General features: G+C 42.6%; 1 protein-coding gene and 1 long non-coding RNA gene across 2 annotated transcripts in view; one reads left to right on the top strand and one right to left on the bottom strand.

Annotated features, from left to right (window-relative positions):
- The window catches only part of LOC308465003, a 94,391-nt gene that overhangs the window by 26,701 nt on the left and 40,229 nt on the right, over positions 1 to 27,461 (top strand). The window lies entirely within an intron of this gene.
- On the bottom strand, positions 1,285 to 26,858 carry ELF5 (E74 like ETS transcription factor 5). The gene is made up of 7 exons (XM_080984167.1): positions 26,727 to 26,858; positions 19,756 to 19,883; positions 9,119 to 9,352; positions 8,590 to 8,640; positions 6,041 to 6,109; positions 2,741 to 2,936; positions 1,285 to 2,190 (listed from the first exon to the last, which is right to left on the bottom strand). Exons 2-7 carry the CDS (start codon positions 19,880 to 19,882, stop codon positions 2,094 to 2,096), a joined length of 774 nt encoding a protein of 257 aa, XP_080840293.1. The 5' UTR covers position 19,883; positions 26,727 to 26,858; the 3' UTR covers positions 1,285 to 2,093.

Below are 27,461 nucleotides of genomic sequence, written 5' to 3'. Positions count from 1 at the left end.
CATCAGCATACTGATGGCAGCCCAGCCCAAAACTCCGGACAAGCTGGGCGAGGGGGCGCATAAAGATGTTAAAAAGCATCGGGGAGAGTATCGCACCCTGGGGCACTCCACACACCAAGGAGTGGCGGGATGACAATTCCCCCCCAAGCGCCACCCTCTGTCCCCGACCAGAGAGAAACGAACACAGCCATTGAAGACTGTGCCCTGGATCCCCACGTCGGCAAGGCGGTGGTCTAGGAGTTCGTGATCGACCATGTCGAAGGCTGCTGACAGGTCTAGAAGAATCAGCAGCCCCGACCCGCTTCAATCCAGCTGCCTGCGGAGATCATCTGTTAGGGCGACCAGAGCCGTCTCGGTCCCATGACCAGCGCGGAAGCCAGACTGGAATGGATCCAGAGCTGATGTTTCATCCAGAAACCTACCAAGCTGTTCAGCAACCGCTCTCTCAATCACCTTACCCAGGAATGAAAAATTCGAAACCGGGCGGTAATTGGATAGATCTAAGGGATCTAATGATGTTTTCTTTAAAAGTGGGCGCACCACTGCCTCCTTCGGTTCCCCTGGGAATGTCCCGGTGCCAAGGGACAAATTGATGATATCCCCCAGGGGGGCCCGCACCTCGTCTGGACACGCTCTAATCAGCCAAGACGGGCACAGGTTGAGAAGACAGGTGGTGGGCTTTCCAGCTCGGAGGAGTCTGTCCACATAGTCTTAAGTGCATGGCTATGCAATATTTTTAAATGTTTCAAATCTGTTTAATTGTACAAACTGACTGATCATGAAATGTTGTGGAGGGATTTAGGAATACAAATAATGAAACTTCATTGCCCTAAAAAACCCAAAAACCTTCTAGGCTCTTTAGGAAGTGGAGAGGGGGGATATCACAGTTTTAAGTGCCTGATATAGAAATGCCATAAGCTTCTGAGCCTCACTGAAGGCAGGAGTGGAAAAGACATGCTAGTTACATAAGAATATGAGTGGCAGAAAAATGTATAAACTGATGCACGTATATCCTCTGAGTTTAATAGGGATTATGTTCAGAGTTTGACCAAACTGAGGGAGGCAGTGGAAGACAGGAGTGCCTGGCATGCTCTGGTCTATGGGGTCACGAAGAGTCGGACACGACTAAATGACTAAAGAACAACATGATTCAGCACTATTCTACTAGATGACAGCAGTGTTCCCACAAACTTATTTTTCATTATTCTTTGACCAGAACCACAGTATTTTGCTTTCACAAATTCCAGTGTGTGTGTCTGTCTGTGTGTAAAATAGACCCTCATATTATTTTTTTATTTAATTTATTTAAAATATTTATATTCTGCCTTCCCTATGCTCAATATACTCCACTCCATAAAAACGAATGTAGGACAATATGCAGTCAGATAGTATTTGACTTACTATAACCAACCAACCCACTAACAGAGTATAAACAAGTGATAACTATTTGCACTAAAGTGCATACAGTGATGGAAGCACCAGAAACGGGGGAGGCAATAAAAATTGATAAATATATGGGCTCATTTTGAAATTAGTTTTCAAGCATGTGTTCTTTTGAAATCTATGGGTTTGGCTTTTTTAAAGTGACAGAACTGTGGATTCAGTGAGGGAATCTGATGTATAGCTAAGTTCATCGTACTTTCTTATTGACTTGGATAGGTTGGAAATATGGTGTCCCTTCTTCACATTTTCTGGTGTAACTGCATTTGCCGCAGGCTTTCTACTTTCTTGCTCCCTCATTGATCTCACTACATAAAGTGTGAGTTACAAATTCCTGCACAGTTTAGAAGATGCTCTGGGGAGCCCTGACTGGCAAACTGTTGCTCTTCTTGGCATTGGGAACAATGCTACATATATAGCCCCAGACTATGGTATAAGACTACAGAGCAGTTTTTGGGTGTTATTTTGATAAGTGTCAAGCATTTGATGATGCTAGTCCAAAAAATATGGAGAACAGTGAATTCCCCAATACAATCCTCAAAGTCTATTGTTGCTATTTTATCCAGTTATGAATCTTGAGAGGTCCTGCAAAGAGTTTCCCTTGGTGACTTCATGTTGCATATTTGACAGTGAGTCTGAAGCAAAAGGGTATTTCATAGCTTGCTCTCTTGCCATCCATGTGCGTTCTTTCCAAACTTGTACACTAACCTCCTGTCCACTCGTTCCAAAATACCAGTTTTATAATAGTATCTGCAACAACAAAATTGAAGTTGGACTTAGAAACAGCTTTAACATACAGTACTATGTTAAATGTTTTACTATGCTAGTTGTAAAACAGCAGCAGTCAATAAGACATTCTTTCTGAGAGACCACTCTAGTCTTCTGGCAAACGGGAACTTGCACACATACAGCACAGTTAAACTGCTCAGAGTTCAGCACTTTCCCAGACACCTTGAAGTTCAACTCCCTCCTTTTGAAACACTGGGCATTACATTTGTTTTCCTAAGAAAACAGTTCAGAGTCAAATTCTAGGATTGTTGCCAAGGGAAATGGTAAGGTAATAGTATTAAGCGGGATATTCATTGGGGAGGTTGGCAAATGATCTGTTGACTAATGTCTCATTATCCTCATTTATTCTACTCACAGATTTGGCAACATGATCCTATCTCTAATCAAAAGAGCCATAGCTGTGTCTCATGACCTTTGCATTATACAGCATAAAAAAAATAAAAAATCTTTGGAACGAATTAAACTGTGAAATCAGCTGTCTTATATAATACCGATTAAATAAATAGCTTACCTGAGTGCTCTGCTTAGTTTTTCATAGGTCATTCTATCGTTTTTCTTTCTTTGCCCCCACATCTTTGCTAGAGCATCTGATTTAACAACTCGAAAGATGCCTTGGTCTCTGTCTTCCCATTCCAGAATACCACTGTTCTCCTCAGGAGACAGGAGGAGGTCTCTTACAAATTCCCACAAGTGAGAGCTCTGTAGACCTTCAAGAATTAAAAGCAGCACATAGTTTTTACTAGTAAAAACTCATTTCAGAAGCAAGGCTGTCAGGGTTTTGGGTAGGAGGACTATGATGCAGGGAAGGGGAGTGGCACACTACACTGCAAATCTGTAGAGCAAGCTGACATGGGCCATTACAAAAATAACCATGCTTGGCTGGAGATAGTGCTAAACAGCATTTGACTAGACCCCTTTAGGAATCATCCTAGGGACTTCTGAAGACTAAATGGTAATAATGCCACTGAGCACATGCAAAATGCTGTTTCCTCACTACTGTGTAGAAGCCACAATCGGTTCTCAAATATCAGCAGTGACAACTGGGACCTGTAACAAATGTGGAGTGCTTCTGTTTAGTGTTCCAGCCATCACATACTTTCAGGATAATACATTCACTTTGTTTCCTCTTGGTTTTTGTAATATTTTCTCCTGCAAACCCTCCTCCCCCACATATGGACATTCAGAATTCCATGGCCTCTGGGCATTCTCAGTCACCACTGGGCTATTTCTGAATATTTTTACCCCCTTAGATGTTATTGTTTAGTCGTTCAGTCGTGTCTGACTCTTCGTGACCCCATGGACCAGAGCATGCCAGGCACACCTGTCTTCCACTGCCTCCCACAGCTTGGTCAAACACATGCTCATAGCTTCAAGAACACTATCCAACCATCTCGTCTTCTGTCGACCCCTTCTCCTTGTGCCCTCAATCTTTCCCAACATCAGGGTCTTTTCCAGGGAGTCTTCTCTTCTCACGAGGTGGCCAAAGTATTGGAGCCTCAGCTTCAGGATCTGTCCTTCCAATGAACACTCAGGGCTGATTTCCTTAAGAATGGATAGGTTTGATCTGCTTGCAGTCCATGGGACTCTCAAGAGTTTCCTCCAGCACCATAAGTGAAAAGCATCAATTCTTCGGCGATCAGCCTTCTTTATGGTCCAGCTCTCACTTCCATACATCACTACTGGGAAAACCATAGCTTTAACTATATGGACCTTTGTCGGCAAGGTGCTGTCTCTGCTTTTTAAGATGCTGTCTAGGTTTGTCATTGCTTTTCTCCCAAGAAGCAGGCGTCTTTTAATTTTGTGACTGCTGTCACCATCTGAAATGTTAATGGAGCCCATGATCCTTCATGGATCACTGCCTTGTTGTGGTGAAGGGGCTTGAATAACTCAGAGAAGCTATGAGCTATGCCGTGCAGGGCCACCCAAGATAGACCCCTTAGATATTTTCCCCTAAATATTTTCCCTCACTTTTCAAACCTTCATTGCTACTAACCATGCTGATGCCTCCTTTTCATTTCTCAGTACCCTCATTTTTGCAACACAGCTGTTGGTATTAATATTGATTCATCTCATTTATCTATCACTATATATACCATATTTACTTGAATGGAATGTGCACCATTTTGGACAAATGACCTCACAAAAATTAGAATGTGCATTAGATTTGATGGTGCCAGCAAATACTTTTTTGTTTTCAAGGTTTTGAAAATTGAGGTGTGCATTAGATTCAATGGCACATTAGATTTGCATAAATATGGTACGTACATACATACAGTATATACAATGTACTCATTGCTTATGGGTTGATACCCAGCTGTGCTTGAGTGTTGACACTTCTATTGAAATTAACTGTTGAACTCCCTATCCCCATGAAGCTGGAGAAGAAACAATTTAAGGAAATGAATGAACTTTGAGTGTGCTTGAGTCATCATCTCTTGAGTTCAAGGAGGTTTACAGCTGCAGGAAGCTAATGCTGATAATTTCTACTGAATCTCTTCTATTCCCCAAATCTGAACTTGAAATGCAATGGCCCCACTTCAGATTTTACTAAGAAGAGTCTGTATGCATACATAATAAACTCAGGTTTTGCTCAGCTATATTTGAGACTAAATTGCAAAATCAGATCAAATAACAAGAGCTGGGTTTTTTTTAATAAAAAAAATTCACATATATATATATATATATATATATATATATATATATATATATATATTTTACAGCTCATTCAACAATTTCAAATAAATAGATCTTTTTTTAAAAAAGCAGTAAAGGGATATATGCCTGTGACAGACTTGTGAGAACCAAGCTCAAGTCTCCCTCAGCTATGAAACCTACTGAGCGACTTTGCCCTAGTCAGCACAGCCTTCTTTGCATGCTATTCCTGCACACAGAAAACTGATATAATCACCATTTCCACTTTAGAGCTATTCATATATTTTATGCACATGACCAAATGCCTCCACTCCTACTAACTAGTAGCAACTGGTGTGGTTGGGCGGAGCTGCTTTGCTGATACTGCTGCCTCTCCTGCTTGCCAGGATGGGGCAGGACCATCCAGGTGCACTGATGGCCCCACCCTTGCTGCTGCCCTGCTTCACCCCATCCAGGTAAACAGCCGCTATGCCAGCGCCAGGAGGGTGGCTCCACAGCTCCACCCTGCCACACATGCCACAGCTGATAGCTTCCAAACCAATTCTTCCACAGATCCTTTGGATGCTATTCATATCCTGTCTTTATTCATTCTTGTTTGTTCAGCATTCTTCCAAACCATCCTCTGACTCTCTTATTTCTTTATTCTCAGGCTTGTGCCTTCTCAGCTGCTCCACTCCTTCCTCTGCTTCTTTTCTCCTGACTAAATGTAGAGTTGCCAATTTTTTTTTATAGGGTATGAGAGAATTCCCTTGTGACAGGAATAAGTAAACGTATGGAGCTTTGCCCAAACTGGGCTGCAGTGATTTTGTAGCTGTTGTGTCTCGAAACTGCTAGTAAAAAACAGGAAAAGCCTAGTTAGACACGGCTGCTTCTTCATCTTTGGACCTTCAAGGCCTACAACACCTGCTTTTTGAATTTATTCTCCAGGAGGAACCTGAAAAGGTGTTTGTCTCTTGGATACTAGGAGTGCCACCTGGTGGCTGTGTGATGCTGCAAGCATTGCAGTAGGTAACTATTGCTTATATATGAGAACTGGAATAAACATTAAAACGAAAACAAGCACTGTTCATACAGACTACAAGGTTATTTGGAGATGTACTGCAAACAGTGATGTTTTCTATGACATTTCAAAGGCTATAGATGGCGGAGGTATACCTACTTGTTCTGCTGTGACTTTGAAACTCTTGGCTCTTGATGCCACCTGTCCTCAAACATGCCTTATCAATATCTGGAAAAGATTTTTTTAAAAAGCATGGACATAAATAAATATGGATGAATTTCAGGGTCAGGTGACAATGTGACTTAAAGAGGTCAAAGTGTTCACCTAATAACATTCCATGCAATACTAAACCAACATGGGTCTGTGATTTATCTTAACATAAAAACCCAACTTTAACATAAAGATAAAGCAAAATGAATTATTAACCAGAAGCTGGACAGTTAGCTAAACTGGCAGCCGAAAAAGAGAGAGAAGTACATAAGATACCAGTGGCCAGATTTCAATTATCTGAAAACATGGTTATTTGGAAACACAGTGTGTCCTGATTGTATCTCTATGTAAATAGTGCTTCTACCTACAGTATAATCTGAAGGCCATAGTTATGGAGTATTGTAGGCAGTGTCAAAGTTCATTATTGGACATTGGTACCTCTGTGCTGCTCTTTAGACCGATCTTAGTGTTGATGCAGATTTTCCTTTTTTTGCAAGTGCTGGTGTTTTTTGCAAATGCTTGGAAAAGCACAGTGTAAACCTATGTGTCTGGTTTCTAAGAGACTTGCACAACCGAGAACCACAAAATATGATCTTATATTTACACAGGTCTTTGGTCATGTCCTATTTATTTATTTAATAGCATTTCCAAAATCTGTCCAAAGTGGCTTGCAACAAAGAAAAAGAGCAAAAAAAGAGAGGAAACTTCAAAAATAAATAAAAACCGAACAAAATAACTAGAAATGCTTGAGGCAATCAAAAAATTGGTCTAGGCAGAAATCCCCAAAAGCTTGACCAAAAGGGGTATCAAACATTGCTCAGTTCCAGAAAGAATTGTTCCATAGCCTCAGGACCATGCTGCAAGGGCTCTGTTTCCAGTGTCAGATTTCACAGAGCACAAATATATGCAAACTAATGCAGGGCTTATTTGATGAACAAAGATGGCAGGAAGATCAAGTACCAAACTAGCCATTGTGATAAATGCTCTTTTTTGTTGTTGTTGCATTTTATGTGGGCATAAGATGGAGGAGGAGGAGGAGGAGAAGAGGAAGAGGAAGAGGAAGAGGAAGAGGAAGAGGAAAGCAAACATCAGCCATACAAATAGGGATATTAGCAGCATTGTAGTATTGGTTTTTAAAACCCTTTCCTCCCTTGCTGCATTTCTGATAAAAAAATACATTGGATCTTCTTTCTTCAACAGGAGGAGCAATTTCATTTAAAGTGTATGCTAATACAAAGATGTGTTTTAATGTCATATCTAAGTTTGGCCTATGGTCTCTGAGACCACGGATCCCAGACTGTGTAAACTTTCATAGGCATAAACAAACAACTTGAGTTGGACCTGGAATAAGTGCTCCAGTAAACTGTACAGTTGGCATGACCAAGGCTGCACATGTTCCCTTCTCTGGACATTTAACAGGAGACAGACTGCAGCAATTTTGCAGCAACTGATACTTTTTTAGTCTTAAAAAAGCCCCATATAAAACACATTACAGTAGTCAACCTTGGAAATTTCAGTCATTGTGGGCAAAGTTCCTATCCTATCAGAAGGTCATAGGTTCAAATCCCCATGATGGAGTGAGTTCCCATTGCTCTGTCCCAGCTCCTGCCAACCTAGCAGTTTGAAAGCACACCAGTGCAAGTAGATAAATAGGTATCGTTGTGGCGGGAAGGTAAATGATGTTTCCGTGCGCTCTGGCTTCCATCACGGTATTACCTGGCCCACTCCTTGGCCACTTCCGCCAGCCCGAAGCGGTTGTGCCAGAAGCGGTTTAGTCATGCTGGCCACATGACCTGGAAAGCTGTATGTGGACAAACGCTAGCTCCCTTGGCCTGAAAGCGAGATGAGTGCCACAATCCCATAGTCACCTTTGACTGGACTTAACCGTCCAGTGGTCCTTTACTTTTTACCTTTTTCCTGCACAAAGGATTTAATTGCCAGAGTGTTGTTCTATGTACCACAAAACTTGCTTATCAATCTATGGTATTTTAAACAATATGTGTGTGGGATTATTGTTTTCATTTGTTATGTATTTTTGTGGGTTTTTTATTGTAAAGCATCTGTGAACCACGGATGAAGAGTGGTATAGAAATTTAATAAATATTAATAATAACTAGGCTCTTCAATTGCTGCCATATTTCACCCTCCAGGACAGTATCACCTCCAACTTTCCTGGATTCAGTTTCAGTCTATGTGTCCAAATCCATTTGATCACAGCTCATGAGACATAGAGCTGGGTGTCATAAGTACAGTGGTCACACCCAACTTCAAAATTCCCAGTGGTTTCATTCACATAGATTCTAAAGAACATTGGAAAGAGCACTGAGCTTTCAAACACGAGATGTTAAATTTCATGGGACCAGGTTTGTCTCTCCAGTGGTCACCCTGCGAGGTCTGGTCCCTGTGGACTGCTGTATATTGAAGCTGCAGTTACGGCTTTTAGCTATGAGCTTTCACTCTTATCTAGAAAAACACACACTTTAAAAAAGTTTACTTACAATCTTTTTCAGACGACTTTGTATCTTCATTGTCATGAAAGAAGGAGACACCTATAGAGAAAACCATAAAAGTTTTTAATAATAAATGTCTGTATTGAGACTTTCGGTACATACACTGCATTAAAAAACCCCAATCCCTGGTCCAAAACAGACTCTTAAAACTACAATACTGTTCTACTGTTGTAGCATTTCAGACTCCTCCATTACACTTCACCAAAAACCTAGTTTCCCTTGTATATTCCCTTTTTAATTTCCACGTCCTTGTTCCCCTGTCCCAATCTTGTCTACCTGCCTACAGCACAAGATATGATTTTGTAAAAAGATTTATTCTTGTGTAAAATTCACTTTCCACCTTGTTTTATTCTTGTTTTCCCCACACTGAGTGCATTTACATACATGCCCAGACCAAAGTGTGGTTCAGTGCAACGTATAAATCTCTGTGGATGTCAGTTCAATGCCTTGTGCAAATATTATCAGTCACAGTCAGAATGAAACAATCATACACCGATTAAATCTTTGGCACACTGACCATGAGCCTTGATGTTTTGTAGGATGAAATACAGGTATTCACCACAAATGCCTGCAGCGTTTAGAAACTCCTCTTGGGTCATGCCACACAGTTGTTGGCCATTGATGTTAAAGTGGGAAAATGAAATACAGTTGGCATCCAGTTTGTACTGATCACAACAAAATTGTAGCCACTCGCATACGTTGTTTCTCGTCCAGTATTCGGGGTAAACAGATGTCCACGAAGAATCAGAACCTGCCACAGTGCAATGAAGGGAAAAAACCAGTACATTTAAACTGTGGATGGTTTATTTTAGACATCAAAAGTTTAAATGGAAACACTGTGTTAAAAAATATTGGTTAGGGTTAGTTCCAATATCTTTGTGCAAGGATCACAATCTGTGGCAATGTCCTATTATCATAAACAGATAACCGTGTATCACACTTGAATAGGTTGCTTTATAAACTGGGAAATTCTTGTAATGTTCTGGTGGCGGCAGCTAAATTGGTGCCCGGGTAAATCTAAATATCCAGGACTTTGTCTGCTCCCCATTGGAAGTGCTCAACAACTTTTTGAACAATCACCCCCAAAAGCTGAGCAACTGTGTCTGGATTTTTACTTCTTGAAATATGGCAACCCTACACTTGTGCAGGAGGAGAATTTCTGTTCCTAAGCTGGTAACATTTGGGGGGACTGGCAATAGCTACATGTGATGGGACGATGAGCTGCTTGTGTGTAAAATCCTAGTCCCTCAGAGTTTGGTCCAGTTTGCAAACCTCTGTCTGTAACGGAGCCCCTTAAACATGGCTCCGTCAGTCGCTGGCAGATTCCGACAGTGGTTGCCCTCGGAATCGCTTCCAACATAAAAGCTCCTTAACGGAAACACGTCTTCTGGACTCTCTGCGTGACAGTTTCCGGCGAGGAGTGGGTGTCCCTACAGGAGGTCCTGAAACCTCCCCACTGTTTTCGCTGGAAGTGTCTCTGAGCCATCCCTCCAGCTCCCTTTCCCTCAGCCCAGCTCCTCTCCCCCTACTGGTTCCCTCTTCAGCTGCTGAGTCTCTCCCAACCTGTGTGAGCCCTTTCACTTCCCTTCCTTCCGATGGCAGTTCCCTGACATCCACCTCCCCTCCAGGGCCCCCTTCATCCCCTCTCGCCCCCTCCTCTACGGGCGGTGAGGAGGCAAAACCCCGGAATGAACTTCCTTCATCTTCCGATGTCCCGAACACTTCTCTCCACCTGTTGCGGTTCCTGGTCTCGAAGTACTCCTCCTCCTCAGAGTCCATCTCCCCTTCCCCTTCCGATTCCGAGAATCCTTCCAACTCCTCCTCCTCATCGGTGGTCCCAAAGTATTCCCTCCGGAACCTCTCCACAGGCTGAGGTTTCCTTGGGAACCTTTGATGGAACGTTTCTATCAATACCTCGTCATTGATATCTTCTGCCATTACCCAAGTGTTTTCTGACTCCGGTTCTCCTTCCCACGCTACCAAATACTCCACCTGATCCCCCTTCCATCTGGCGTCGAGGATTTCTGCCACATGGCTGCTGCATTCCCTTTCTTCTATGACCGGTCCCCGAGTGGCCATCCCTTCTCGTCCCCCCTCATACGGTGACAGTAACGACCTGTGAAATACTGGGTGCAGTTTCATGTGGTTGGGTAACCGGAGCCTGAAAGCCACTGGGTTGACCTGTTGAATGACCTCAAAGGGACCCAATCTCCTGGGTCTTAATTTCTTACAACCTCCTTTGAACGGCAACCCTTGGGTTGACAGCCACACCCTATCTCCCACCCTTATGGTTTCACCTTCCCTTCGGTTCTTGTCTGCCTGCCTCTTGTATTCTTCCTTCGCCCTTTCTAAGTTGAGTTGGAGCTGACGATGGATTGCTTCCATTTCTTCTACAAAATGCTCGGCTGCCGGGACACCCCATCTCTCCCCTTCTCCCCCTGGGAAAGCCCTGGGATGACACCCATAATTAGCCAAGAAGGGGCTCATCCCTGTGGACACATTCTCGGCATTGTTGTAGGCAAATTCCGCCAGCGCCAACTTTTCTACCCAGTCATTCTCTCTGTCATTGACATAACACCTCAGGTATTGCTGGAGGACCCCGTTTGCTCTTTCCGCCTGCCCGTTGGTTTCAGGGTGCCGGGCAGTCGAAAAGTTGACCTCCACCTGCAGTAAGCTCATGAGCTTCCTCCAGAACCTGGAAGTAAATTGTTTTCCTCGGTCTGAGACCACCCTCAATGGCACCCCGTGCAACCTAAAAATGTGTTCTACAAATAACCTCGCTGTCTCTTCCGCCGTGACTGCATGCGAGCAGGCTACAAAGTGGCACATCTTTGTTAGTAGGTCTACCACCACCATGATGGCTGTTTTCCCCTTGGACTTCGGCAGATCAGTCATAAAATCTATCGACACTGCCTCCCAAGGTCGTTCTGGGGTTGGTAAGGGTTCTAATAGCCCCGCCGGTGCCCGCCTCTCCCCTTTGGCTCGCTGGCATTGCTCACACCCTCTTACATACTCCCGTACATCTTCCCTCACCTTAGGCCACCAAAATTCCCTGGTGACCAACCACATGGTTTTGTGTTGTCCAAAATGCCCCGCCGTGGGGCTGTCGTGCAACTGCTTGAGTACCCTCCCCCTTAAGTCTCCTTCAGGGATATACAGTGCCCCTTTGTAATACAAAGCTCCATTTCTTTCCTCGAAACCCCCTGGTTCCTCTCCCTCACCCCTAAGACCTCTGAGCTTATTCTGGGCGTATTCATCATTCTCCGTTTCCTCTACCAGTTCTCTTTGTCCCACCAATGCCGCCCCACACACCCAGCGGTCCTCTGGAATGACATGTCTCTCTTCGGGTGCTCCCTCCTTCTCCAAATATTCAGGTTTGCGTGAGAGAGCGTCCGCCCTAATGTTCTCTGGGCCTGGCACGTAACAAATCTCAAAGTTAAATTTGGAGAACTCCTGGGCCCATCTCACTTGCCGTTGGTTGAGCACTCGTGCCGTCCTCCAATACTCTAGGTTCTTGTGGTCAGTGCACACTTGCACCTTATGTTGTGCGCCAATTAGCAGGTGCCTCCATCTCCGGAACGCCTCATGAATGGCTAGTAGTTCTCGGTCATACACCGTGTAGTTCCTCTCGGATTTGTTCAGCTTTCGCGAAAAAAAGGCACACGGTCTCCACTCTGACTCCTCCTTCCCTGGCTGCAGAAGCACCGCCCCAATCGCTCTGTCTGATGCGTCAGTTTCCACTCTCATCGGTTTTTGTAAATCCACATGCAGGAGTTGTTGTTCCGAGGCGAAGGCCCTTTTTAGTTCCTCAAATGCTCGCTCCGCCTCCTCAGTCCAAACGAACTTCTTCTTACTGCTGAGACAGTCCGTAATGGGCGCCGTCAGGTGGGCAAAGTTTCGGATGAACTTACGATAGAAGTTCCCAAATCCTAGGAACCTCTGCACATCTTTCCTTGTTTTGGGTGTTTTCCATTCCAGCACCGCCTGGACCTTGCCGGGATCCATGGCCAATCCCTTGTCTGACAGGCGATACCCCAGGAATTCCACCTCCTTGGTATGAAACTGACACTTCTCCAGTTTCACCCACAGCTGGTTGGCTTGCAGCCTGCTCAACACTTCTCTGACGTCTCTCACATGCTGCTCCTCATTCTCAGAATACACCAACACGTCGTCTAAGAAGGCCACACAATTCTTGTAAAGCAAAGGCCCCAGGACGTGGTTCATAAACGATTGAAAGCACGCGGAGCCTCCTTGTAGGCCGAAGGGCATAACTAAATATTCAAATGCCCCCAAAGGGGTGAACATGGTGGTTTTCCATTCATCCCCCTTCCTTATTCGTATCAGGTTGTACGCCCCCCTTAGGTCCAGTTTAGTAAAAATCTTTCCCTTCCTGACCCTTGTCAAAATGTCGTCAATCCTGGGCATAGGGAAAGCCACTGGTTCTGACACTGCATTTAAGGCCCTGAAGTCACACACAAGCCTCGGCTTGTTCGTGTTTTTTTTATCCACAAAAAACACTGGGCTGCCCCCCACCGCCCTGGACTCTCTGATGAACCCTCTCTTCAGGTTCTTGTCAATGAACTCTCTTAGCTCCTGCATCTCTCTGTCTGACATGGCGTACAGCTTGCCTACAGGGAGCTGTGCCCCAGGGAGTAAATTGATTTGACAGTCAAAGGGTCTATGCGGGGGTAATTGGTCAGCTTCCCTTTCGCTGAAGACGTCGCGGAGATCTGCGTATTGTCGTGGTACCTTCACGTTCTCCGTTACTTCAGTCCCTGCTAGGGTGGCTTGGGCCCCTGCCAAACCCTTTCCCTCTTTGCAGTGTTCTAAGCAATGTGCTGAACCAAAAGAAACCACTCTCTGATGCCAGCCCACCAGCGGATCATGTAACGCTAGCCAGCTCATCCCCAATATAATGGGAGCTCCTCCCAAGGTGGCCACATTAAACGCTATCAGTTCGGTGTGCCTTGCCACCTTCATTATCATTGGGACGGTCTGCAAGCTGACTTCTCCTCCCAACAGCTCCCTGCCATCGATCGTGGTCACCTGCAGGGGGTTGCTTAAAGGGATCGTCTGTATCTGGTGTTCAGCTGCAAACTCTTTGCTCATGAAATTGCAGGAGCTGCCTGAGTCCAACAGCGCCTTTATCTTTAGAGGGTGTCCGTTTGGCAGCTCTAGCGCCACTTCTATCACTAGGGCGGGTTTAGGAGGTTCTGGCGTGGGCACTTTCACTGCTCTTTGGCCTGACTGCTGTGCCCCGACGGTGGCAGCCAGGCGTTGGCTTTTACTTGCTTCGGTATTTCTTCCTCTCTTCCCTCCACAGCTCCTACCATCCCTTGCCATTCCTTCCTCTGGGGGCAGACTCTGGCAAAGTGACCTGGCTGTTGGCAGAGATAGCATTTCCGGGCGCCTTTTCCCTCCTTCTTTCCCCCCTCACTGGGCTTTGAAACTGCGCGCGCGCGCGCTGTTCCGATTTCCATCGGCTCTGCCGGCGGGAAAGTTGGCTCTGGAATGTCTGGAATGCGGAACTCCTTCCAACGTTCCCCCTTCCCTTCCCGCCTCTCCAATGCTCTCGCCTCCTGGCGCGCTCCTATGGTCAGCGCTGATTTGGTCAGCTGGTCCATAGACTCCGCCCTGGGCGCCCGGGAAAGTTCGTCTTTCACAGCCGAAGAAAGCCCTTCTTCAAAAAGCATTTGAATGGGTTCCGCCGATAGATCCCACCCCAATTTATGGATCAACATGGTGAATTCAGTCCAGTACTCACGGACAGATCGGCTCCCCTGTTTGCAAGCCATTAACTGTCTGCGGACCACTCCCTGTTCAATATCGCTGGAAAACATCAGATCCATGGCGCGAAAGAACTTCATCGTGTCCTTTAGGACGTCACTATTCGCTGCCATCAGGGGTCTAACCCAGTCTCTCGCCCCCTTTTCAAGATGCCCAATCACGAAAGCCACTCTTGATTCCTCGTCAGGGAATTCATCAAACTGCAGATTGAGGGCATATTGCATCTCTGTCCGAAAGCCATGATAGTCTTTGGGCTCCCCCCCAAACTTCTGCACCAATCCTGGTACCTTTCTGACGAGCTGGGTGTCTTTCCCCTTTTTGTCTGCATCCTGAGCCCTCCTCTCCTCAAGCCTCGCCGTCTGCAGCGCTAGCTGGACCTCCAACACCCGGTACCTTTCTTCCAGGCTTGGACCCGCTCCAGCTCCTGCTTCTCCGGTTCCGGCTGGGTTGCTCATGATGCCTTCTCCTGCACAAGCTGCTCACGAAGACTGTCGGAATGCTGTGATGGGACGATGAGCTGCTTGTGTGTAAAATCCTAGTCCCTCAGAGTTTGGTCCAGTTTGCAAACCTCTGTCTGTAACGGAGCCCCTTAAACATGGCTCCGTCAGTCGCTGGCAGATTCCGACAGTGGTTGCCCTCGGAATCGCTTCCAACATAAAAGCTCCTTAACGGAAACACGTCTTCTGGACTCTCTGCGTGACAGTTTCCGGCGAGGAGTGGGTGTCCCTACAGGAGGTCCTGAAACCTCCCCACTGTTTTCGCTGGAAGTGTCTCTGAGCCATCCCTCCAGCTCCCTTTCCCTCAGCCCAGCTCCTCTCCCCCTACTGGTTCCCTCTTCAGCTGCTGAGTCTCTCCCAACCTGTGTGAGCCCTTTCACTTCCCTTCCTTCCGATGGCAGTTCCCTGACACTACATGAGCAGCGTTGCACAATGTATTATGGGGCATAGAAATGGGAAGACAGTGGGATGGAATAAGGCAAAACTGAGACAAAAATGACAATTAGGCACAGAGTTTATGCAGAAATTCACAATCCAGCTCCCTTGTTCACTCACTGATTATTCTTTATCCAGGCATTTTATAACATCTGAAAAGAGCTCTAGCCAATCAGTATTGGAGACAAACTATCAGACTAGATTGTCTGATCAAGGCAGGCAACATGTATGCTTATAAATATTTATTAATCCAATTGGACCTAGCAGGAAATTGATTTTAACAGGAAATCTGTTTTTTTATGATAAATGTGTTATGAATTATGATTCCTGTTTCATTGCTATGAAATGGACTTTTCTCTCTATATAAAATGCATTTCTCTCTATATTCTCTACAGTGTCTGTTCTCTACAGCCTGAAGAGACCAAGTCAACTGCTTTTCTGAAATGTATTAACCTTGAAATGTTTTGGTGATTGTTTCTAAAACTTGATGGATTGACTTGATGGAGATAAATATCAGCTTTGCTAGTAATAAAAATGCTAAGGCATGTTCCTTTCTTTCATGAATGATTCTTGCCAGGTCTAGTTTAGTCTTCTTGATTACTTTCACTTCTAAAAAGCTCAGATGATTTTTTTGAAGTCAGAAAACATTCTGTAGAGGTGATTATGTATTTAATCAGTCTGCCAAATATGGCAACTTTAAATCTAGTGTCTTCTCATTTATTTTCATATTCTTTTGCACGTTAATATTTTTGAGGGAAGAAACCATATCACCTACTTGTGCAGTTGGGCAAGAATGGATAGCAATAGTGACTTCAAGAGTGTGTGTGGAATCATGGGCATGCAACACAAAATGTAGAATACCAAGATAGCATAATGTAAAATTCTGAATGAGAGCAACGGCAGGAGAGTGCTATTGCTTGAGGTTTTATTTACTATTTCTGCCACTGGGGAATGGGTCTCTATGAAGAACCTTGTTGCATTACTGAATTGGATTTTTAAAATTATCTGGTGAGAATTCAAAGCCACTATCAAGTTTTGAATGCATTAGGTGAAATTAATAAATTTATGCACTGTAATTTTATACCTACAGCTAAAATGGTGCTATTAAGTATTTTCAGAAAGGAACTTCAGGACACAGTGCACAAGTCATAGACTGTCTTTCTTTTACTAGCATAAATAATATAAATAACACTCCAGTATAAGAGTCTGGATCCTCCTACAACAGAACAATGGTATAGACAAATATTGTCCTAACAAAACAAATTCATATCTGCAATAAGTGACAAGATCCAGCCTCTTTTATGGATGACTGGTATTCATCTAATTTCTGGATTTATTCTACTACATTAGTTGTTCTGCGATGCTTTCCCAATGCTACTACATTATTGCTGTTGGTGTGTGTGTCCCTGAAAAAGTGCTTTAAAAAAAAAAAAAAGTGTGAACGTGGCAAAAGAGTGCAGCATCCAAAATGGCCACCATGATCTCATGAGAAAAAAATGGGATGTCCTGTTTTTTCCGGGACACTTGGTGGGTATGGGATTGCAGCTGGAAGTTACAAAATATGCACTGACTGGAAATAAAGCAGTATAGCTGCCAAAAGGTTTTGCAGGCACAAATAGTATTGAAAGTCGGATTGTGTGTGACTGCCCTGATAGCATCATGAGCTCAAAAATCATGAATGTGCAGTAAAAACGATATCTGGAAGGAACCTAAGACTACATATAGCCAAACAATTCATCAGGTCAGCTTCGCATAAGGAACACTTCTACGGCACTTGGTACAGTAGTACCTTGTTGTGAGTCCGGCCCATTTAGCGTCCATTTCATGGAACATCCGTGGCAAACCCAGAAGTACCGGGACAGGTTAGTTTCAGGTTTGCTGCATGCACAGAAGCGCTAACTTGTGCCTCACCTATGCGCAGAAGTGCAAAACACGTGCGTGCACAGAGCAGTGCTTTGTCAAGCGTCCCTTTCATCGAGCATCCGGGGCTCCAGAACGGATCCCGGACTCAAAACAAGGTACCACTGTATATTGCTTTTTCATTAGTCATTGCAGCTTGGCTCTGTACAACCTTTCCCAAGCAACAGGGAGCTATGTGAGAGAGTTATGTGCAGGCGTTGGCTGGTCTAGCTGCACATGGGGACAGAACATCAGGCTGATCCTTCCAGCCAATCAGGATTTCTGAAGAAACAGGAAGTGAACTTACTTCACCCTCTTTCTTCTCTTGCAAAAGCAGTCCAGTTGTCTACAAGGCCCTGCTGAAGCAAACAAGAACAGAAACTTGCACATTCTCATCCTCAGTTCCTGGACTTGTGCATAGTCTTTAATTCTGACCTGGCCAATTTGTTTATCATGACGAACTCAGCAGGGATTGGCTATTGTCAATCTTAGTTTCCTGACATCATCATTTCATATTTGCAAATGATGCATTACAACCTAATGTTTGTAAAAAGGGGCCTAAAGTGTATGTGACACTATACATATGCTGTACACAGAGCTCATAATTTAAACAGAAACTAAAAGGAAAAACAAGTTTACAGAAGAAGAAACCTTAGTGAAGTTAAAATGAGAATGGAAATTTTTTTTTGTTCAGTAGCTAACATGAAGATTAAGGAATAAAAAAGGATCAAAACCATGAGACGGGAAATGAGATTTAAAAATAATTTTCTGAGAAGCAAATATATGTGAAATAGCCAAGAGGCAAGAATTGCATGTAAGGAGTCATGCAAAAAGCAGAGGGAACACAAAGATGAGAAGAGTACCAGAGGCAGATTTAGGGGAACACGAGTTTGGTTGCACTGGGAGCCTCAGGGGCTCCACAACTATGCTGTAGAATGGAAGGCTCACCGAATGTTGGCACACAGGGTGCTGCTAAAATTTTAGAAACCAAGGTCTGCCACTGAGAGCATAAGGGAATGGCATTTTAATGAAATAAAAGGATGTGTTAAGAGAACAAGAGGAAAATAAAGGAGAAACCATGAAGATAGACACAAGTGAGGAAGGACACCAAGAGGCTTAAAAGTCAGAAGACGATGAAGTTAAGCTTGAAATAGTACAAAAGAAGAAACCAATGAAGAGGAGTATGTGAACAGGAAGCTTTCCCCCTATGCAAATTGTTGATGTGGGCTTTATAGGGCCACAGCACATGGTAAAGAGTTGAGCCCCACTACTCCCCAGCCTAAGGTCCTTATCCAGATCCTGCCAAAAATTTCTATAGCCCCCAACAAGAACCCTGAATTTTAGGGCACAGATATGAAGCAAATGTATTATCTAGTTTGCCCTTCAGTAAGCAGAGCAACTTAGCACAAACATACAGTTAGTGAAAACATAGGGAAATACTTCTGGGAACAGCTCAGTTTTTGGAATAAGAATGGACCTGGATGTTATGGCATGCAGGTGCCATTGTTCATCCAATTCCCTTTTGTTTTCATATTTTTTTTATAGCGTATTGTACAACACTGCATGAGATGTTATAATTCTGTGTGCCTCCCCCTTCTCACCAGCCAATGATGTGAGTATAAGTTGGGAGATGCACAGCACGTATTAAACTCCGTTCAGTCATGAGACAGATAAGAGGCTGTGCTTTCTCCTCTGCCCCCACTGTTGTGCTACTCTGAAATTCAGTTGTAACTTCCACGGTGGGGAGCCTTCTCTACTCATGAAGGCTCCCTGTGCGATTGAGATCCTTGAACCTCTCCATCTGAGAAGTTGCAGCAGAACATTTGATCAACTGGCATGAGCAGTGCAATGACAGGGGCAGGTCACATTAAGTACATCTGTTCTTTCCTCTGTGCAAGAATAATAATTGAGCTAGTAGTGTGTTGTGTAAGATTTTACAAGGGAAAGCAAACAAAGAGAAATGAGCTGACAGTAGTTCTGCATCTAGTCAGGCAGAACCTCTAGTTCTGCTCTAAGATGCCTGAAGAGAGGGTGGAATCAGCTACTTACTAGGTTCCCAAGGAAAGGTTAGCCAGGCTTCTCTTGTGGATTTCTAAGGCATAGATTTATATTTCTTTGCTTAGGGCTTCAACAAGATAATCATCATCTCCCTTTCAGCTCTTCGATTGCATGATTTACATGGTAAGCTGCCCTTTCAGCTACCAGGCTGTCAAGCAAATAAACCTATTTTCAAGGTCTGAACCTGAAATGTCTTACGTATACAATTAAAAAAGGTAAAGAATGAAAGCAACAAATATTTATTTGCGATAAAAAAATGGATACAGTTGTCAGTGAGCCAGGTCTCTGCACAATAAATGAACAAGGGCAGTGTATCTGAAAAGATGGTCAGACACAGAATATTACATCACTGAAAGACATATTTATTTGGGTAGAAGATGTTTTGTTGTGGTTGCAGTGCAATTCAAATTATTAAGTAAAAGTAGTAGCTGGCAGTTACTGTGTTGAGTGCTTGTTAACGAAGCACCAATGTACCCACCTGTTAGGTGATCAAATGGAGGGTAGTTTTCTTCAGGTGCTCCAAACAATTCTGACCAAGACATCAGGGATTCACATAGCATTGTGTTTGGCAAGAAGGTATTGTGGCTTACTGAGTCCAGCATCATCCTGAAATATAACATTATTATTCTCATTGGTTAATTCCTACACATGCAACCACCACAACAATAGTTCCCCAGTGCATAGTTCCCTAACCCTATCCTCTACCAAGTAAGCTTGACCACTCATGCCTTGAACTGATATATATTCTTAGTAGACTTGCAGTCACATTAAACTATAAACAATGTTTTAATGCAGGGTGCCGCAGCACCATTGAAGGCCTTCGTTGGCTGCCCCAGACAGGAGGTACAGATCCTGAGCTTTCATTTTTAAAGAAAGGTCAGTCTCTTTCCCCCTTAGAAAGAAAGTTGTGAAGCAAAATGTGCAGGCTCCCCTCTAGCAATTTCTGTGAAATGAGCCAGTCTGGCTGCTTTTGTCTGTTTGTTTTTAGCCAATGAATGAAGTCAGAGCTGTGTTTGGACACCAGCCAGTGAAAATTCATGGAATCCCGAGAAGCTTCCCTTCCCCTTTAGTGCTCTGGGGTCATCCCATAAATTTGAATGGTGGAAGATTCAGGGCAGACAAAAGAAAATACTTCTTCACACACTGCCTAATGGAATTTGTAATAAGATGTAGTAACCAACTTGGATGGCTTTTAAAAGGAAATTAGATACATTCATGGAGGATAAGGCTGCCAATGACTGCTAATCATGATAGTGATAGTTTATCTCCAATATCAGCAGCAGTGTGCATCTATGTACCAGTTGCTATGGAACAAAAGTTCCATTGTTGGTAGGCTTTCCATAGCAATTTGGTTGGCCAATGCTTGGAAACAGAAAAGATGGGTGTTTGGTCTGATCCAGCAATATGCTGCATTTTGTTTGCATGGAAGTATATATACACTTCTCTGAGTTTTAAAAATAGGGAAGAATTTCTTGTAGTCAAAAGCAAGTATAATATATGAAAACTTGCCTTTGACTACAGCTGCCTTTAAACCAGAGCATTTTGCTCCATTTCATCCATTCCCTAGGCAAACAAAAGAATTTATTTATCTATAAAAATATTTATATACCGCTTTATCATAAAAATGTATTGCAGCAGTTTACAACAAGCAATTTAAAAACATAAAACCAAACAATACCATCATAAAAAGCTAAGAACAAGCCAAAAACAAAAATAAATTAAGAGCAAACACCTGTAGACCATTCTGGAGGATGTAATCTTAATTTCCTTCATAGGCCCGGCAGAATAGAAAGGTTTTCAGCGGGTGTTTGAAAGTTGGCACAGAAGGAGCTCACTGAATCTCTATTGGCAGGGTGTTCCAAAAAGGGTCCTGAAATGGGCCTCATAAACTCAGTGAATGACCAAAGATGCTCCTGTTATGTACTGAAGTTCTCACCCTGGACCAGCAGGGGGATACTGTAGATAGTTCAGGTCCACATATGCAAATAAGGGATCGAAAGTGACGTTCAGTGATTGGATAGTTACAGAAAATGGTTACTGTTGCGTTCTAGTGGAGCTCTATATAAGCAGGCTGGCTGAACCCTTCAGTTCAGTTCTGTTCTGGCCTGTGAATAAACAAGAGCTGTTTGAAGAATCGCTGTGTCGTTTGATATGTTAACCCACAACTTAACACTGGCGACAAAGGTGGGATGGATGGACAACAGAACATAGCCAGATGCAGCCACCCTCTGAGCAGAGCTGAAACACTGAGCTGAAACACTGAGCAAAATCACTGAACAGAACCAATTCAGAGCTCACTGTTCTGGCTAGAGCTCTATATAAGCAGGCTGGCTGAACCCTTCAGTTCAGTTCTGTTCTAGCCTGTGAATAAACAAGAGCTGTTTGAAGAATCGCTGTGTCGTCTGATATGTTCACCCACAACTTAACAGCTCCTGGATTAGAAACTTTGACATTCCACCCAATCAGGTTGATATTGCGACTCTACATAGTCAAGGCTTTATGTTGTGAACTGCCCTGGGATCTTTGGATGATGGGTGGCATACAAATTTAATAAATAAAAATAAAGACAACTGAGAATGAGAGCAAGTTAATAAATAAGCAAACTTTTTGTTAAAACAAAGTATCTTTAATCACTGCTTAAAAAGTGACAGCTTTGGTCCGACCTCTTCATAACCACCACATTTAGGATTATGTGGCACATCTTCATACTCAGAAAATTTCAGCTCTTTGGTAGGTTTGATCCCTGACATCTCTCTTAGATTGTCAAGCATAGTGAATGTCGGGGTAAAACAGACAAAAGCGGGTAGTACAAAATGTAAGGATATGTATTTAGTTATAAAATCCCTTGGCAAAGAACTGGATATTGAATTGTTTGGTTCAATTGATTTTACTTACACAATAAGAGGGATGTGAAATAGGCTGAAGGAAGGAAGTGACTTTTTTTGCATAGAGGCAGGACTAATATGCAGGACACCCTTGCTAGATTTTCCTGTATCTTAATTAGCTACATAGAGAAGACAAAAGCACTCAAGGTGCTCAGGGCTTGCTATTTGTCAAGGGATATACTGAAGTTAATCAAGTATGATTCAAGCTACGGGAAGAAATGAACAACTATTTGAGTTATAGCCCTGTCTCACCACAACCCGTGGAGATCAGATAACACCTTTCATTGAGAAAGAAAAGCTGTTCACTGAGATTTTGAAGGAAACTTTATTATGGCTTTTGACACAAATCCAGCCCATTGACTGTTCCATCTCAGATTACAATTATTTCTGAGGAAAGAGAAAATTGTACTGGAAGAATTCTGAGTCATCCTATAATGTGGCTAATCAAATAAGAGCTGATGTTTGACAAAAGCAATACATCAAAGACGGATTGCAAATTTACATTTTCTCTGAATGCTAACTTCCTTCCCTGCAACTGAAGTTGTATACAAGTGGATTTTCATGTGAAAATGAGGTGGCAAATTCACTTTTTATTTTGGCAGCCCAGGTTAAATGTTTGAATCAGCCCTTATTCTCAGATTTAATGAATGCAATTGCTCTTTCTTCTGTTCTAAGGAATCTGAATGGTTTCAGGATTCCTGTTGCCATAGATATATGCATTTGACCTTGGTTCATTATTCACTAGTACACCCTTCATTCAAAGAAATCTGCCAGAAATGACTAGCTGAACCTCACTGGTGGATTCAAATTTTGCCCTTTTATTATTATTAGCATTTCCAAGCAAAACCAGGTGTGAGACTGCTAGTACTTTATAAGGTGGAAATAGCAGTTCATAATTAGTTCGGCAACTGAAGCTAAGCTCTATCTACCTTTATGAAAGTTAATAATATTGCATGTTAGAACTGTAACTGAAAGGCAAAGTGACCTTAAACATTTGACTTTAAACCTTTCTATTACTGCTGTTAAACCTTTTTATTGCTATTCCATTGTTCCCCTTGTGGGGTAGTTTGTCCCCTTTTGGTCCCTACCCTGCACTCAGCTCTCACCTGGGGCACCTAGAAGCTGTTAGCATTTGACAGTGGCCACACCCTGGCCGGCTAAACCAGGTGAGGGTAGCCGATGGGTCTCAAATGCTCCATGAGCTAGGAACTTTCCCTGCATGCAAAGACAACAACAACTTCTTTATCCTACATTTGATGTTCTTATGTGGTAAACACTAGTTGCCAAATCAATAGTAAATTACTTGCCTACTCATTTTTTAAACTCTTTACTTCCTTCTAGATGAAGTTTCAATTAGGGCTGAGCAAAACCTGCCTCCCCAAATTTTCCATACTATTTGTGGGTGGCAAAAGGGGTGGGCGGGCTGGGGAATTTTCAGATTATGAGGACATTTACCCACAAAGCTCACTTCTGAGAAATTTGGGCTCACATAATGTTGAATGACAGTCTGTTGTTAGTTCATATTGGAGGATGAAGGAAGCAGTAAGTTCAGAGGGCATAAACTCAGATACACAATTACTGTATACATTTGCTTGCATAAGTGCTGAGGACTGTTAGTAATAGTAATATCTATTGTTACAAATAAACAATATATAAAGTAGCCTTCAATAGAGCAAATTTGACCCAAACCAAATTAAATAGTCCTCTCTCCTCAAATTCTTGGTCTATGTCTATGGCAATGACAAGACTGGTAATCTGTACTTCAAACCTAGAAGAATAGGCAGCAAAGATAACTGAAGCAGCATGACATTTTAACAAGACTGAATGGAAGTTCCTAGCCTTAAATCGCATTCCCCCACCTGTCTTCCCCCACTTCAGAAAAGAAGATATACACCAAAGCAGGCTGTCAAACAAGGTGACGATTGTCACTGTGAGCCACAACCAATTTAGCCTGGAATCTTGACTTGACTATCATAAGCTGAAGAAAAACGGTTTCTTGGCCCCCTGCTCTATTTCCAGCTCCTTATTTGTATTTCTAACAAAATAATTATTGGAAAAAGTCTGTGACAACAATATAGTTTTTGGAGTAAAAGGAATACAATACAACAAGGTGATTGTTATAATTGCAGAATCAGGAATCGTATGGTTTCCTGGCAATTACTTTTTAGATCAGATTTGCAATATGAATCTAAATACACCACTTCAAAAACAGTTCCATGGACCTCAACAAACAATTAGACAGTTTGAAGTATGCATGTACAGGACTAAAAAGGAAGGATTAATTTTATATATTTTACAATTTTGCCAACAATGTACTTCAACATTATATCTGTTAATTGAAGGAATACTCAGAAATAAAATCAAAATGAGGCTTCTGAAACCATTTTAGTTTCTAAAAAGTAGAATTTTGCAGGACTAATGAAGTCTCCTTTATCACATGATAACTAATATTCCATATATTCTATATATTCCAGATATTCTATTATGAAAAAGCTGAACAATATCCATCCAAAGTTTTTAGCACTGTTACGCCCCATTGGTTTCAAAAAGAGAATTAAGCATGTGCTTTAAATCTTTTCCATTGAATCCAGAGGGATTTAAACGTAGGGCATCTTTGGGAGAAGAAAAGGCTAAGGAGTAAACACTACATAAATTCGGAGTGGAGTTTCTAAGATGGTTGGATGGCGTATTGTATGCCTCCTTCCGAAAACTCTTGCAGTCAAGTTGGTGCCAAATGTATCGCTCTGCTTTGGATCATATCAGTGAGGCTGAGATGGGATCATTGTCTGAGCATCCCAAACTCACTGCCCAGGACTGCGGATGGGAGAGGTCATTTTGGTGTTGCTAACACAGCAAAAACATTGTGTGAAGCAGCAGTTACAGGTTACCAGTCTCTGCAGCCACAGAAGGCACTGTGATTCTCCCATGGTTTGAGTTCACCCCCAGAGACATACTCCATTGTTTCTTGAGGCAGACGGATGCCAACAAAAAAGTGAAAAAGATTGGCTGGATCATTACCAAAATAATATACCATTATACTAGTGAATAAAATTTCTTTTTTTTTAATATAGATTTTTATTGGTTTTACAACATTTTTTAAACAATACAAACAAATAAAAAGACAAACAAACATATATAATTTCACAACCTTTTTTCCATAATCTTCGTTTCTCAGACTCCCCCATACCTCCCCTTTCTGCATCCCTGTTTGCAAAATTATTTCAGCACCTTTTAAGCAATTTTATCAAATATATGTCCTCTTAGTCCTTTCTCTAACTTAATCTTATGTCACTGTTTCCCCTTTTCTCTCAGCACCTCGGCATTTTAGCATTCATCAATTTTATAATAGCTCTTAAGATAAATTTTAAATTTCTTCCAGTCCTCTTCCGCCGTCTCTTTCCTCTGATCACGGATTCTGCCAATCATCTCAGCCAATGTCATATAATCCATCACTTTCATCTGCCATTCTTCCACGGTGGGTAGATCTTGTGTCTTCCAATACTTTGCGATGAGTATTCTTGCTGCTGTCGTCGCATACATAAAGAAAATTCTATCTTTCTTTGACACCAATTGGCCGTCAATGCCCAAGAGAAAGGCCTCTGGTTTTATACTAGTGAATAAAATTTCTTCTGGAATCATCTTTTACTACAGACACCTCAGCATCTGGTAGATTATCAGGACTCTGGTTCTTTCTTTGCTTCCACTGGCAAATGGTCAAAGTGTATTGTAGTTGGAAACACATATTCAAAGGTATATTACTGTTATTGTTCAGACCCACATACATCTCCTAGAAAATTCAAGCATTGCCATTTTTAGATTAAGCTTTGCGTGTTTCTCTTGAATCTACGTATCTTAAGGATAGCTTTCTTACCGGCAACCACCACCAGAGGTCTCAGCAGTACAAAAGATAACATTTATTTACAGAAGATCTCAGCAATGCCTTCCACACCCACTGAATTGATAAATTGGTTTATGGTGTCGATCCTAGATAAAAACACACATTTGCATGTATTTGTTTGTAATCTGATTTGCAGGATTAATTATTTTTATACACCAGGCCTTGGCACCATTCATTAGAACGATGAGGATTTCAACATTACCCAGTGCTGTGTTCCCTCATGTACAACAAAATTCATTCTCGGAGACCAGTGGCAAGAGCGGAAAGTTCTTTAATGAATATTTATAGCCTTGCCCTTGCCATCTTTTCTTAAAAGGAAGTCTTACTGTTTTCAATGGAACCTGCTCCCATTCACAAGCAAGTATGCATAGAATTGCAGTCTTAATGTTCTTTGAATGATCTTCAACACAAAAATTAGACCGGGTGCCATGATAGAAGTGCTCCTGTGTTGTGTTTGCTGTATGACAAGAGCACAAAGTGCATCAGATAGCAGTTCGGTTAAGAGCTTGAACAGATTAATGTTGCCAGCCTGGAAAGGGTGGCAGTTAGGGCAGAAAACACCGGTGACAGGTGATTTGCACTGCTCAGTTGATTTGCACTGCTAACACCACACTGCGCAGGAACCTCCTTTAAGACCCTTCAGCTAAATAAATAAACAGAGCTTACGTGCTGCTGGGAGTGCTTATTCTCTTCTCAAGGAATTGTTAGATCCAAAAGCAGGTCTCCAAAGCCAAGAGGCTTTCCGGCTCTGCGAGTTGTACACTGGAAGGAAGGCCACCTGTGGTTCTGTGATATATGGAACACTCTCCAGACAGGTCTGTTTGGTTTTTCAGGTTCTTATATACACACCCCCTTTGATGACAGTGATAATAAACAGTGTGACACAGCTGAAATGAGAATGAGAGTAAAAAAATGGTCTTTTAAGTTCAGACCAGTTTCATTTTTAACCTTAAAGTTTTCCCTTCTCTTTATAAAACAGGCGGGTTTTAGGGGTTATGAGAGGTAGACTAGGCCCCTGATGTTTTGAATTGTGTCTGATCTTTATAAAGCTAATGGAGTTGAAGCATTTTACTTTTTTTTTTTTAAAAGTAGTTTTTCCATTTAATTGACAGACCTAGAAGTAGTTCACACATCAAGAGGCTGGCTATATATTATTAACATAGAAGAACAGGGGAAAACGCTTCCCAAATTGTGGGCTGGGTTGTTTGTGAGAATTTCCCCAGCGGTGAGGAGTCAGAACAAGTGTAAAATAAGTGATTTTCTAGGTGACTTTCTGGGTGACTAGGTGTTAGGAATAAGAGGTGTTATTTGAAAAAGAAAGCAAAGTTTCTTTGAAGTTTTAATTTAGTAACTAGTCTGTTAAACACCAGACTACAGTGACAGAGAAGGAACAGAAAAAAA

Source organism: Podarcis pityusensis (assembly GCF_964106645.2).
Source record: "Podarcis pityusensis genome assembly, chromosome: 1".
In the NCBI taxonomy this organism is placed as follows: Eukaryota; Metazoa; Chordata; class Lepidosauria; order Squamata; family Lacertidae; genus Podarcis; species Podarcis pityusensis.
The sequence above is the reverse complement of the archived record's forward strand: the minus strand, read 5'-3'. Positions and strand labels throughout refer to the sequence as shown.

Excerpts from the sequence above, each read along its gene's own strand:
- ELF5 (XM_080984167.1), bottom strand. The coding sequence starts at position 19,882 with ATGATGCTGGACTCAGTAAGCCACAATACCTTCTTGCCAAACACAATG. Across the intron at positions 8,641-9,118 it reads ACAAAACATCAAGGCTCATG|GTGTCTCCTTCTTTCATGAC; the intron begins GTCAGTGTGCCA and ends TTTTCTCTATAG. Across the intron at positions 6,110-8,589 it reads AAAGTCGTCTGAAAAAGATT|ATATTGATAAGGCATGTTTG; the intron begins GTAAGTAAACTT and ends AATCTTTTCCAG.